At 42.0% G+C, this 15,120-nt stretch overlaps 1 protein-coding gene across 3 annotated transcripts in view; it reads left to right on the top strand.

Moving 5' to 3' along the window:
* Positions 1-15,120, top strand: part of dlg3 (discs, large homolog 3 (Drosophila)) — a 49,556-nt gene that overhangs the window by 20,368 nt on the left and 14,068 nt on the right. The window contains exons 2-11 of one of the 3 annotated variants that reach the window (XM_026358566.1): positions 596-649; positions 1,077-1,127; positions 2,269-2,393; positions 2,816-2,985; positions 3,953-4,089; positions 4,538-4,682; positions 6,109-6,271; positions 7,051-7,176; positions 12,119-12,275; positions 13,802-13,904. In XM_026358566.1, the coding sequence (XP_026214351.1) occupies positions 596-649; positions 1,077-1,127; positions 2,269-2,393; positions 2,816-2,985; positions 3,953-4,089; positions 4,538-4,682; positions 6,109-6,271; positions 7,051-7,176; positions 12,119-12,275; positions 13,802-13,904 (1,231 nt within the window). The remainder of the gene's footprint in view (positions 1-595; positions 650-1,076; positions 1,128-2,268; positions 2,394-2,815; positions 2,986-3,952; positions 4,090-4,537; positions 4,683-6,108; positions 6,272-7,050; positions 7,177-12,118; positions 12,276-13,801; positions 13,905-15,120) is intronic. The other 2 variants (XM_026358567.1, XM_026358565.1) reach the window with 2 other exon arrangements.

Raw genomic sequence — 15,120 nt, 5'->3', positions numbered from 1 at the left:
TGTAAAACTGAGAAAAGAAGCAAATGCTCACATAAAAATGTGCTAATCTCCCAGAAGGCAAGGTGCCATTTTTCAATTGTCTGTTAGTTTTGTCAGCAAAAATATTGAAGAACTTTGTGTTTGAACCCCAGTAAGTGTGTGGTATTTCCAATAAATGGTGATTATCAAAATAAATGTTGAATGCTATAAGGTCCTGCATCTTGTATGTCGTACTACATGGTGTTATTTCTGTGTGTGAAGTGAAAGTGAGAAGGAGGGGCTGATGTGGGATAATCTTGTTCTCAACAGCTGGAACACAAGTGGGTTTGTTTTATGAGGTGACTGCAGGACGTCAGACTGTGTCAGTTAATAAGCTGTGGTCTCTGTGCCCCAGTCCTCATTCTCAGTCCTCACACCTTTGCAACCTCCCCACCCCCCCAACACACACACACACACAAACACACCCTTCACCATAGTCTCAGCCCTAAGGAGAGTCAGCGACTGTTCCCATGGTATCTGTTCGCTTTGCTCCCGAGTGATAGTGTGTGTACCGCATTACGTTTGTGCGCTGCCAGCCTCGCACACTGAGATAATGTGTATCTCTTCATATTCACAGGCTAACCCTCCCCCCATCATCGTCAACGCAGACTCACTAGATGCAGGGCCTTATGTAAGTATCTGTTCTCTCTCTCTCTCTCTCTCTCTCTCTCTGTACAGTACATATCTCTCTCATTCACACTCCCTCTGTATCTGCGCACGAGCATGTTTTTTTGTGAGTGTGTGGATGAAAAGGCCTCCTCCTGGTAGCAACATGCTGTTTGCCATGTGGACCAACATCCATCGTCCTATTGACCCTGTCTGTTTGTGGGGAATGTACATTCTGCAGTTGCACATTTAGCATCACAGTGTTCATGCATTTTAAGAAAGAAACATAATTTCTGTATAGAAATATACTTTATTAGTCTACTGTGTGTTATTAATGGAGGATTCAACCAAATAATTTGTGTGCTGCTCTTTGCTCTTACTGTATTTATTTTTAAATGATGTGATTTAAGCTTAATGCAACTAACTAATGTCTTTTCTTTTTATTTTGGCAGGTAAATGGCAGTGATGGGATGTATAAATATGAAGAAATCATTTTAGAGAGGGTGAGTTTTACCAGCTGCTAGTAATTCTTTCCTACATTCATCTTTATTGTATTTTCTGCATGATGGATGGATTTCTCCCCACTAGGTGGTAGTAAGCAGCTCAGGCTTTAGAGCTTAAAACATGAGAAACTAAGAACATCTTAATATCTCTAAACGTATAGAAGCATCATATAAGGTTCTTGGTGTGAGTGGAGTTACAGCTGTTACATCACTGCAGTAAAATGTCTCATGTGTGATCTCTCATGTGAGTATGAGCACAGAATAAGGCCAATGAGGCATAGCTTTTTACATAATCCTGATGCACATGTCATCGGCAGACGGCAGAAATGTAAAGTGCTCTCGCTTTCAATTGTTCAGCAGGCATCGCTGCACTTGTCAGAGGTGGTTCAGCTTGTAGTGGCAGAGCTATATGTTTCTGCTCTCATTATTCCACCCACGTATAGATGCACCTCCAAACCCATCATAGATGCACAGTGTCTCTCGGCCCCTTCCACTCTAAGTGGCGTCTCTGCATCCAGAAAGCTTAAATAAACTATGGAGAGCCACACTTAAAAAGGTCTGTGGGTGTGTAACATTTGGTGGTATGGCCCAGTGCACTCCTCTCAGCTCCAGAGCAGCACACTGGGAGGCCTCAGTCTCACTCTGTCCTAATTTGTTGCGACTGTTTCTCATTAATTATAGAAAATAATAAAGTGAAGTCTTTCTCAGCTGTCTTGTTTGCTGCCTGTCTCTGTGGCCATGGCTGTCAGAAGCAGCAGTGTGCCTGGACCCAGTGGATCCAAACGGGTCCTCTTGTCATTTCAGGGACAGAAATGACAGGTGGTGATGTCTATTACCTGCAGACAGTGAGAAGCTCTGTATCATGCAACAAATTTAATTAACCAAAAATCAAAAATACACTTTTTAGTGGACGCAGGGCATTTCTATTTGGAATGAAGTGCTCTCTTTGTAAAGAAAACATGGCATTATCATTCATGGTAACACGTGTTCATGAAAACAGGGTCCTCTCAGATACCAATACACCTAAGAGCCAGATTGTACTGACCTTGAGTCCACCTTGGGTCCACTGCTCACATTTAAGTATGTTTGCGTGTAGTTTATTGTTGAACTAATGAGAATGTCAATCATAACCTGTGTGCAGGGGAACTCTGGCCTGGGCTTTAGCATTGCTGGAGGAATAGACAATCCCCACATCCCTGATGATCCGGGGATCTTCATCACCAAGATTATCCCTGGAGGAGCGGCTGCTATGGATGGGCGGCTGGGGTAAGTTCCCCTCCTCCTCTTCATTGTCGTCCTCCTCACCTCGTTCTTTCAATCTGCTCTTTCCAAGCTCCCCTGCACTCTCTACTCTAACCTCCTTTCTCTCTTCTTCAACACTCACCACCACCATGTCCCGCCAGGCACTGCTGTGTGGGAGGCAGAGTTTCTACAGGCCTCTGCCCCCAGGCTCTGTGTGTTTCCTCAAAGTAATGATTCACCTAAAAACCAAAGCCTGAAACATGCAAACATTATGATATGGGGTGCTTTTTATGTGCTTTGGAGGTTTCTGATTACACTGACCATGCTAGGGTCTCTCTGCATTCGTCTAGTTACCGTAATTAACTCCATTGCTGATACATCATGGCAGCACTGACAAGCTGCTAGAGTATACATATCAGTATATATATAAACTTCTCTCTTCACAGGGTTAATGATTGTGTGCTCCGTGTGAATGACGTGGATGTGTCTGAAGTAGTACACAGCCGGGCGGTGGAAGCCTTGAAGGAGGCGGGACCAGTGGTGCGGCTGCTGGTCCGACGGAGGCAGGCCCCACCTGAGACAATTCTGGAGGTCAACCTGCTGAAAGGGCCCAAAGGTCTGAGGCACATCGTATATTTAGAAAAATATAGATTCATTAGGACTAGGGCTGCACAATTTAGTAAAGTTAGTGTTGCAGTTATAATAAGCAAATTATATAAGGAATCTAACTGCGTGGCTGTCAAACATTATGCACAGATTAATGATAACTTTGAAATGTGTATTTCAAAATTCAAAAATACATCAAAATTAGCAAAAGACATAGAAAAACCAGTGCTATTATTTTTTGATTGCTATCATCTTTTCATAACTGACATTGGAATAAACTCACACTACTGCACTATGTGTGTGTTTTGAGAAAATACAATTCAATTTAATAGCCAAATTAAACTTTACTTTAATTTAAGATCAACAAAAACACAGGAACGGTAGTTTACCTTGACAAACATTGGGGATAAATAGAGTTATGAAAGGTTGTTTCAGTCCACACACAGCTCATTCAGGCTTCTTTCTAGTTGCTGAACGTTCATTGACAAAATTTTGCAACTTGTCTAAAAAGTAGTTAACGTCTGGCCAAAATGTGCTTAATAATTTGAAAATAAGTCATTAAAGGCTGTTTAAAAAGTTGCTCTGTTTAGCAATACAGGAGCTAAATTAGCAACACGGCACACCTGAGAGCCACATAACACATAATCACAAAGAAAATACACACACATTCACTCATTATATTTATTTAATTAAATCACAGCCTTTTGTAGTTAATCATGCTGCACTAATTATCACACATCTTTCTTGCAGATGAATGTAATAATGCTGAATGACCACTACACAAATAAGCGTTAACTTAGTTTTTCAGGACACTAAAATAGCTAGGATAGACAAAGACTGTAGTTGTAATGCTGTAATAACTGAAGTATTAGTAAAGACAACCCCAGACATGGAATTAATCTAAAAATGAATAACATCAGAGGTGATTCTAGGTGATTCGCGTATTGATTATGTAACGGTGTGTATTATGTAACCAGGGCTGGGATTCAGCATCGCTGGAGGCATCGGGAACCAACACATCCCAGGAGACAACAGCATCTACATTACCAAGATTATAGAAGGAGGAGCTGCCCAAAAAGATGGACGGCTGCAGACTGGAGACCGCCTGCTAGCTGTATGAGCCCCTCTCTGACTCAGACACATAACAAGTGTTCAGATGAAAATGAATCACTTTGAATAGCATAGTTTCCCAGAGAATTAACAAAAAAAGTAGCAATCGTTAATAGCACTGAGCGACTCTATTAACCGTTGCTTTAAAATGCTGCAATATGAAAAAATTACAGGATTTCCATGGAGCTAAGTCTTAAAAGACAAAATGTTGAGATTCAGAGCATCTTCCTACAGCGTTTGACCTCTCCTAACGCTGCACAACACACCAACCTTTCACTCAGATGCTGAAATGCATCGAAACCTCATAATACCTTTGAGCTATGATTCATTATTGTGTTGGCTGGTGTGATGGCTGCTGTTATGTGTGATGTTGTCAGCGTTGCAGCGAAGACACGAGGCGTTCAGGTGTTGATGCATGAATCTTTCCTCCTTTACTTTTCTCGACAATTCAGGTGAACAACATTGTGCTTCAGGACGTGCGCCACGAGGAGGCAGTGGCTGCGCTGAAGAACACCTCTGATATGGTTTACCTCAAGGTGGCCAAGCCAGGACCTGTGCATCTCAATGACATGTACGCCCCTCCAGACTACTCCAGCAGTACGTATCTACCTCTTCTCGTTGTTTTAGTTGCCCTTTAATGCCATTATGCTGTCATAAGCAGTGAGCTGAAAAATGGACCAGCTTATTTATGTGAAATGTCTGATGTAGGGTAAGGTTGATTTAGAAGTCAGTGTCAGCGCATTTTGCACAGGAAACTGTCTTTTCAGTTCACTTTGTCGTTTCAGTGGACCTGCATGAATTTTTAGTCGGATCACTGTTCTTTCCCTAAAACTGCTATGCCCAGACACCCACATAGTGAATGTAGTGAATACTTGCACAAACACACACACACACGATCCTTCCCACAGCAACAACAAGCGCAGTTCTCTGCCTCCCACTGAGTGTGGACGGTTTCTCACATCCCACCTGCTCATGAGAGCCCACGATCTTGAGCTGCAGCAACTCAAATTTCCACAGAACAGCGATTTAGTATTAGAGGGGGCTATTGAGGGTTTTTTGTATGTTGTAAATGTTTGCAGTTGTCGGGGTTTAAGCGAGCCGACTTAGCCCCATTCTGACTCATGGTCAGATGATTTGGATTGAGACACTTGTTTTCATGATGCCCAGCTATCTCTATCAAGAATGTAAATTTAGGGAAATTATGTGTTTTATGCCTGTATTGGTCTATTTCTGTCTTTCAGTGCTGTGCATGTACAAGAGCTATAGTACATCAGAATTTTAACAATGCTGATCAACAGTCAGATGATTAGACATTAATTACTTATTAAGATACTGAATGGTGTAAATCTTTGCAACTTCTTGGCTTCATCTGCAGGTTAACTTGTGGAGTTGCCCCATAGCACACGTTTGTGTGCCAAACTAAGGAGCAATTCACATGCACAAATTGTGCTGATTGTATCTCCAAAACCTTCAGATGATCAGGCTAAACTGTTGCCCCAGCTGCAGTTTGTTCAATCATCTGACTACTTGTGCTCTTTGACCCACCTGACATAGTTTGATCATCATCACTGCATTCTCATGCATTCCCTGCAATTTGGAACAGCTGTGTTGGCATCCTAATATCAGCATGCTAACATGCATTCTGTGACAATGCTAACAACCTGCTGTTCAGCTGATATTGTTTTATTATTCAGCATTCAGCATTATGTTTAGCATGTTACTATGCTTATATTATGCCATATATAAAGCTATAGTTGTAGTGTTGTGCAGGTATTTGGTAATAAATAAAAACTGAAATTCAAAATATTTAGTGTAAGAGTAGAGGGGAAGTAGGATTCATCCTATGGGAACCACGGATGTCTTTTCAAAACTTCGCAGAAACCTATGAAATAGTCATTTAGATATGATATGTCTGGATCATAGTGAAGCAGCCATTACCTTTTGCTAAAGTAGTCAAATTGTCAGACTTATGCAGTCTTCCTGTTGCACCTGTGTTGTAATCATTCTTTCTTTCCCCCTACTGGTCTGGCCCTCCCTCCAGCCTTCCCAACCATGGTGGATAACCACGTCAGCCACAACTACATGGGGCCAATGGAGCCTAAACCAGTGTACCCACCACCCCAGGTCACCCCGTCCAGGTACTCGCCAGTTCCCCGACACATGCTTGGGGAGGAAGACTTCACAAGGTAGGTTAAAGACCGGCTCCTCCTCGAATGACTCTCGTCCTATACATTCCACTCGCAGGCACCATAACTGTAGGTTTACATAGTCATATCATGTACAGTACTCTGGATATCAGCTGCGTATTTATTGTCCTAGTAGTAATACATTTTGCTAAAGAGCTAAATGGTTTAAGATTAAATTCAGTTTTGAACCCATGATTAAAGATTTTGTGAGGTTTCGTCTTTGTTCCTAGTAGCCTGAGTTTTGCTGTTGATGTACATGTGTTATGTTTCCTTTGAAAACACATGTACACGCAGCAGTTTAAGGTTTCCCCATTAAATGCTTGACAATGCTTGATTTACATAGGTGCACATTGTATAATAGCTGGACAGTGTGTGGCAGCTGTGTACTGAGAGAGGCTTCTTGTCAGGTCTTGTATTTGTTATGACTGAGGATTAACATTTGACCTCCTGTCCAAGTACTGGATCAGATCTTGCATTCATAAGGGCTTGATTGGAGTGTCCCACGAGGCCTTGAGTCATCATAATCCACAACTCAAGGGAGGAGACTGTACTCCCCCTGGATGTGTGCGTGTGATAGTATGCAGGCGTTTATGCATGTCGGTGTGTTGTGGAGTGGATGTGTGAATGTGTTACTGGGTGAGTGTTACTTGTGTGACTATAATGTCCTTGTACAAGCTGTCTACATGACTTGTATGTGCATTTGTCGCATCTATGTTGGTATGTGTGCTTTATTTGTGTCCTACACTTGTCCCGTTCACTGTGATTCCTGTACCCCACAGCAGGGCTGAACCTATTTACAGTGTCATCCACAAACCTGGGGACAACAAGGTACCCCAGGCCCTCTACAGAGGCTTCTGTCCTTCCCCTGCTCCCTTGTACCAAGGTCCACTCCCCTTCTCTAGCAGGTACTAACCTAGTCCATCACGCCTTGCTTAGCTAACCCTCCTCTCTGTAGCTTAGCATCTGGATTTGGCATTAGGCAGTAGTAGGACTAGAAGGGACTGAGTCTATCTGCCTTATATTATTTACTGGTACTTTAAGTGACAGGACATAATAGTCAACCAATATGCAGCTGCTATTTAATCCTAAATCACTCCACACAAAAAATGTTTTGAAAACCTAAATAATTTTAAAGCAAAATATGTATTTATTTCCCTTTGTTTGTGATTTTCTTTGATTTTTCTTTACCCCTAGTCATTATTTGTCCATCAATCTCCTCACATCTAGGAGTTTCAAACAATAGTGCTCTTTTTGTCGCACTTTAAAGTTGAGTCGAACCTGCTTTTCACAAACACATTTACACCACAGGAGTGCAGCCAAAAGGGCTTCACGCTCCCACAAGCTGCTCAGTTCCATCTCTCAGGAAGCATCGATAAAACCAAGCCTCTATCCTGGGCCAAGTGACTTCCACTAGTGGTTACTGCTGAAGATAATAATATACGTGATATTTATGGCAATGCATGTTCGATGCTTGGCATTACCAAACGTCCAAAGGCCTCCTGTTTGTTGATTTTGTTTCACTTTATTACATTATATTCACAGCTTTATCCATTGTGCATTACCTCATGGATGAATGCCTTTATATATATCTGCGTGGACCACTGCATTCACATAACATGTTTGTGTTAAATGTTGTCTATATTATGTAACATACAGTAAATACCATGCACTGATGCCAACATCTGTTTTGCTGTGTGAGTGTATATGTATGAAAGATAAAACAGATTCTGGTATTGCATTTTAACCAAAGGCAGATTGTGAAAGAAAAGACAGTATAGGAGGATGGGATGGCTTATTAGTGCCACCCAATACAAACAGTCTGCTTTGCTGCACAGGAATGTTGTTTCGTGCTGCTGTGTGTACAGCATGTAAATATAAACACCCAGTCTTGCTGTTACCATAAATGTAACGAGGAGTTGGAGTGTGATCCGGCCAGCAGACCAGTAGCAGCAGACAGTCCTGCAGCTGTCATGATTCATCTGCACTCTGGGAAAACCAGGCCATGCACTCAGGTCTTACCCCTCTCATCACCCATGCTGCCAGCACCAATCACACACGCATACTGTACACTGAGACATTTGCTCATAATGTGCTGACATATACGAGCACACATGCAGACACGCATGCTTTAAGTGCAGTGCACAATTATGACACAGAAACATACCTGTGGGTAAACATCCTGCACAGCAGACAACTTGTAATTCAGCAGTACAAATGAGAATGACCTACAAACTGTGACCATGCAGGCACCTGTTTGCTCCTGGTGGGTTTCTGTGTCCTGTCCTGTCTGCTGTATCAGGAGACATCTTGGCTGACAACAGACTTGATCTCCATCACAGCAGATAAGCATCCATCTGCATCAGACTGACAGGCAGATAGAAGACACCACCCTCCAGCCCAAGCAGCCTTCCCATTGGCTCTGACCAGGAAGGGCTATTTTAAATGGATGCTATAGTAAGCACAGGCTTCCACAGAAGTGGAGCAGACTGGTTGTGCTGGATGAATCAGAGCAAAGTATCAGCCTTTTCCTCATCTGTACATCCCCCCTGAGTGGTGTCATCACAGATACACCCCCATTCCCATTGTCTCTATCTAATATTACCTTTATTATTGTATTACTGTATATAACTCCATTGCATCATTGTTTCTTTACACATTGTATAAGTGATTAACCCTGTGTGTTTTAATATGCATGTTTGGCATAAACATGAAATTCCATGAAGTGGTGACTGTGGGCACAAACACTAAAATAGCAGCTCCCCTCTACCTGTCTGATCAGGCCTGCAGTTGTTAGATATACACAACAATGCTTCTACTTTCGCTGCTTGGTTCACCCAATGCTTGTGTAAATGTAAAAGTCTGTGGACCGCGGCAGCAGGTGAGCTAATCAGTAACTTTACTGTGTCTCACACACACAAACCTAAAACCTGTGACTGGTTAGCCATCAATAACGAAGCATGACCTTTGTTAACGTTTTTAAAAGCTACAGGACCATTAAGGATAATTTGAGCAAAATCACAGCAGATTCAGCTAAGCACACCTCTTAGGTGTTAATCATTCATCTCTTCAGTTTTATTCTTAGACATAGTTAGAGAATGAAAAGTCTTAAACTGTCTCAAACCTTAGTGGTGAATATCTTTTTCCCTATGTCAATAGCAGCCCATGAACACGAGACAGCTACAAACAATCTATGGCTGGAATTTAGGCAGTGAACTGCAAAGAGAGATAAAGCTGTATTTAAATTGTACATTAAATCTGTACACGCCTCTATAAATAAGGTGATGTGATCCATTTGGGGAAAGGGAGAGATTATGTGCTGTGAGAGGTAGTGTCTGTCTGTGGAAAATGGCGTCCATCTGCAGTGTCCACCATTAATCAGCCAAGCAGAGCCAATTACTGGGCTGAGTCCAGGGCAGCATGACCTGCTGAACCCCGCAGTCCAGATATCCATTCACAGCTTTAGGATTGAGCTGCAACAGCCCCAGCCAAAACACTGAAGCAGACAGGGAAAATATAGTGGTGGGAGGGGGGCTTGGTTCTGAATTAGAGAAAAGAGTCACAGGAGAAATGCCTGAGCAGCGAGAAAGGGTTTATACCGCTCTATAATTGTTTACATTCCTGGCATGGATGAAAAGGCAAAGGGGGGGAGGGATGGGAGACAGGTCTTGTGATAGAGAGGGAGGATTTGATCCCTGCATTTAAACGAGTTGGAATTCGTGCCCATTTTCCATGAAAATAGCCTGGTGATCCACATCCTATGGACAAACAGTACATGTAGAAACATCAGTTGTGAGAAAATAGAAAAATAAACGTTGGCCTTAACTGTCCAAATATTCCACACTGGTCTGTTTGTACTTACTTTCATTGCAGAGTCTGGCTTGCCTTCCTGCGTGCAGCCAGGTCAGAGATAATAGAGGCGTCAAATCAAAGGCCAGAAAGTTATAAAAGTCCATTCGTGAGTTCCTCATTTTGTTTACACTCCGATAAATTAGCAAGGAGCTTCTGGAAATCTGTCTGCCTCATCTCCAGAGACCCAGGCTGACAGATAGGAATGCTGGTGTGTTGTACTTAAGTAGAGAGGGCTGGACCCAAAGCAGCATCAGAGCAGAGATGAAGGGACCGCACAATATGAAAGGGGATCAAACTTAGATAATATATAGCTGACGAATCGGTGTCCTTATACCCTTCATGTAATTCAGAGTGACTCTGGCCTTCTCCTTTGCAATGGTAAGAAAATGATTTCTGCGGGAGTGTTAGGGTTAAGTGTTAAGTCTTGCCTTGCCGGTGATGATGGGGAGAGAGTGTTTGTGACAGCCCAAAGAGGAGCTGTTTCCCATCATAGCACACAAGGATAAAATAGGGAACATCGGGCCCTATACACAGGAGCTTCTAAAATTGTAGCACCTCTTTTAGTGAAATGCCAGATAGAAAGAGGGGTTGAGGAGTAACACTGAGTTGAGCGATGTGCCATAGCCACCATGTTCACGGTCAACATCTCATCTTCCATGCCGTTGCTGAGGAGCCTGCCTGAACGCACAGTTAAGAAATGCTCTTTCAGAAGCAAGCACCGGATCTGGATCCCAAGGTAACCATGGAAATCTGTGTGCCTTGTTGAGCTGTGATGAAAAGCTCACGACAAAAAGTGAGAATATTTTTAAGCTTGATGAGTTGGTTGCTTTAGCTTATTTATAGTGCTCCTGTTTTTTGGTCTTTTAAAAACTGAGTTCAGCTCATTTCTAATGAAACAATAAGAAATCTGGTCAAACTGTCTTTTTGTACGCACAGTTTTAACATTTAGGACTCTTTCAGTTTTTTCCATTAAGTAATATGTATGATTCTGAAGTCTGGAATGCTATCTCAGCTGCCATCGATGGGAAAATGGTCTAACAGTAAGTTAGAGGGCAGCCATTAGGGATTGAGTAGGAATTGTTCTTGTAGACCGCAGAGTCTACAGAGTATTGCAAGAGAAGACCACTAATAGGAAACATGCAGGGTTTTCTGTGAAAAACGGAAACTCTGTGTGTAGATGTGCGTGTGCCTGTGCCCATGTACATGCAGTCATGTGTATGTGTGCATTTGTATATAAAGTGCTTGAATGTGGGCGTTTGGGCATGTGTGTGTGTCTGTACATCCAAAGCTGGGCTTTGTAGAGTGCGCGCGCGCGTGTGTGTGTGTGTGTTTGCAATTAAGTGACGTGTGTTCTCGGAGGGGTTTTTGCTGGACCATAGCGGTGGTTTGGCCTCTCTGGCATCTTAAAGCTGAGACAGACTGAGTAGCTTGCTGGAGGATGAGTCATAGTAGCTAAAGCTTAAGCAGAGCTTCAGAAGGTCTGTGGAGCAGGAGGTGGCTCATTGTGTCTGTGCACATTGACATGAGCGTGTGTTTAAGTGTGTGCATGTGTGGACATTTCCACGAGATTGCCATGCATAAGCAGACAGTTCAGTCGGTAGATAACAGGCATTTGGATTCAGTTGTAGTTATGAGTAACCAGTAGTGTCAGTGTAATTCCAATTATCTTTTTTGGCAACATGACTAGTGCATGATTACTATATGGATAATAATTGCTTCCACTGGTAAATGCTGTCCTGGAGATTAATCATTCAAAAGTTCTATTTAAAGATCTGCAGGCTCACTGCATGACGCAGCCGAAGTTGAATGCTCTTAACATATTTTGAGATCATACAAAGTGCAAGACAATGAAAAGATGGCTGTTGTCTGAAAAAGCCTCGTTGCACCCCTCTGTTTATACTCTTTCCGTTTCAGTTTTGGTCATCTCTCTCTCTCTGCCCATCTCTTCTGTGCTTTCTGTGATGCCCTTCTCCCTGACACTGTCACTCTGTTTGGCAGGGAGCCAAGGAAGGTGTTGCTGCACAAGGGCTCCACAGGCCTGGGCTTCAATATAGTCGGTGGGGAAGATGGAGAAGGCATCTTTGTCTCCTTCATCCTGGCAGGAGGGCCGGCTGACCTGAGTGGCGAGCTGAGGAGGGGCGACCGGATTCTTTCGGTCAGTATCTTAACCTTAGGCTTTCTATTTATTCACATCCACAACTGTAAGAAATTTGAGCCATTGCTGGAAGATTTTCAGCCAACTCCCGCTGTTAGAATAATGATGATAGAATTAAGGTGGCCTGGTGTTTAGAAAGCAAGCAAACATCTGCCTCACTCGTGTGTCCTTGAGCAGAATATCAAATCTATAACAACTAAGAGAGCTCAGCTGTTGTCTGTCAGATGAGAATTTTGTGAATCAATAAAGTATCCAGGATATTACATGTTTAAACCTAGTGTGGCTTTAATACACTTCCAGTCCAAAAGAAAAAGTCACCACCTGGATTTAACTAAGCAAATAGTTAATAGTTAAATTAGATAATTACGCATAGATGATTATTTTTCAGCTGATAACAAGTTATTTAACCCTAACTGATGCAGTGAGTAGCTTCTTATTTCTTAATCAACCGTGTCAGAAGACACATCCTGTGGTCGAAAGATGTTAATCTGTTCAGAAGAGTCAAATTATTGGCAGGAATCAAGCAAAGAAAACATTTAAGGAGATTGATTAAACTACTAAAATTGGGTTAGGAACTGTCCAATGCACTATTAAAAACTGGAAATATAGTGGGGAACCACCAAAAAAAATCTTAAATGATCATGATCGGCGATCACTCAAACGTTTAATAAAATCAAATCATAGACAAAACTAAATAGTTGAACTCATGGCTATGTTTAATAGTGAAGTAAAAGCATTTCCACACACAAAGGCTAAGGGAACTCAAGGGATTTGGACTAAAACGCTGTGTAACCTTAAAAAAAATCAGAAATGAAGGCTTCAATTTGCCAGGGAGCATAAAGATTGGACTCTGGAGCAATGGAAGATAGACAGGTGGATGAAGTGATGCACCTATCATGCCTAGTTCCCACCGTACAAGCCTGTGGGGGCAGTGCTATGATCTGGGGTTGCTGCAGTTGGTCAGGTCTAAGTTCAGCAACGTAATGTGTCCAAAGAATGAGGTCAGCTGACGACCTGAATATACTGAATGACCAGGTTATTCCATCAATGGATTTTTTTCTTCCCTGATGACATGGGCATATTCCAAGATGAAAATGCCAGGATTCATCTTAAATTGCGAAAGAGTGGTTCAGGGAACATGACACATCATTTTCACACATGGATTGGCCACCACAGAGTCCAGACCTTAACCCCACTGAGAATCTTTGGGATGTGCTGGAGAAGACTTTGTGCAGCGTTCCGACTCTTCTATCATCATTAATAAATGTTGTGACACTGCAGAAGCTTATTGAAACGATGCCATGGCAAATGCGTGCCGCAATCAAAGCTAAAGATGGTCCAATGAATTATTAGTGTGTGTTTTTTTGGAAGTGCAGTGTGTATTCCTGTTTTACAAACCTTCGAGTCTTAGGACTGGCTTAGCTTTTCCAGCTAGACTTGTTTTCTGTACAAATCCCAAGAATTCGAAAAGCGACACACCTTTGGGCTCTAATCCGGGTTGTTTCTGTCTCTCTGGTTTGCTGCAGGTGAACGGAGTTAACCTTAGGAATGCAACACACGAGCAGGCAGCTGCAGCACTGAAGAGAGCTGGACAGACTGTCACTATTATTGCTCAATACAGGCCTGAAGGTAAAGTAAATCCATCTATCCATTATCCTAACTGCTTTTCCTGTTAAGGGTTGTAAGGGTTGCTGTCATTGGGCGAGAGGACAGGGCTGCTACATAGAGACAGAGAAACATTCACACCTATGCACAACTTAGAGTCACTAATTAACCCCAACTGCATGTTTTTAGATTGTGGGAGGGAGCTCGAGTACTGGGACACAACACAACTTTATGTTATCATGAAGCATCTTTTTTGTAAAACATCTTAAATTTCATAACTATAATAATTTTTTTTAATAACAAGTGATGATGTATTGTTTTGGATAAATGACCTGTCTGTGGTTAAATCAGCTTCACCTCTACCAGTTGCTGTTTTTGTTCCACACCAAGTGTCTACGGCAGCAGAGATCCTTGACCCTTTTTATTATTACTACAAATTCTCACTTTCAGTTTCATCATCTACACCTGTGGTTTTGCACACGTATGTTAGTAGCTGCAATCTGATTCAGTACAGTTTCAAATTAGTTAATTCTTAGCTGAGTACTTCAGTACTACATTTTAGAGCAGGGACTTTGTACTTCAACTTGTGTAAAGAATTTGAAGTGGTACTTCTACTTGTACTTATTTAGGCAAGTACCTGCACTTTTACTTGAGTGTTGACTGTGAACTTCCACCTCTGGGCTGATGTAACTGCAAACATATATCAACAGGGATACACAATTCACTTCTCCCAGGATCTTCTCCCAAAACAGTGACACATAAAATAAACCACAGTTTCCTATTATCATGGTAGTGAAGGAGCGTGTCAGTGCAGTGGTGTGCTTCAGAGATGAATACGTTTGTAGAGGTTATTTATCAGAAAATCTAAATCAAAAGAAAACCAATGCATCATGCAAGTGTCTTTTGTAAGCAAACAAAAACCACATATATCCGTCCTCTAGCTGCTTGTGTTGCTCTAGTTAGGCCACTGTAGGTGTCCTGCAGTTACTATGAAAAAAATACAAACAGGAAATATCGACAACTAAAAACAAAGAAATAACTTAAGCTTAATACATATTATCTAAATTAGACAACTATCTACTGTGAAAATCAAATAGCCTAAATACTACTGATGAATAAAACATACAAATAAAGAGTTATATCATGTGTTAGACACACAGACAGTATTTCTATTTAGTTTTTAGCCTATACACAGACTCCTTTACAGTTGCAGTCTAACATCTTATCTACCTGATGCAGC

This window comes from Anabas testudineus, chromosome 10 (genome assembly GCF_900324465.2).
Source record: "Anabas testudineus chromosome 10, fAnaTes1.2, whole genome shotgun sequence".
NCBI classification, from domain to species: Eukaryota; Metazoa; Chordata; class Actinopteri; order Anabantiformes; family Anabantidae; genus Anabas; species Anabas testudineus.
The sequence above is the reverse complement of the archived record's forward strand: the minus strand, read 5'-3'. Positions and strand labels throughout refer to the sequence as shown.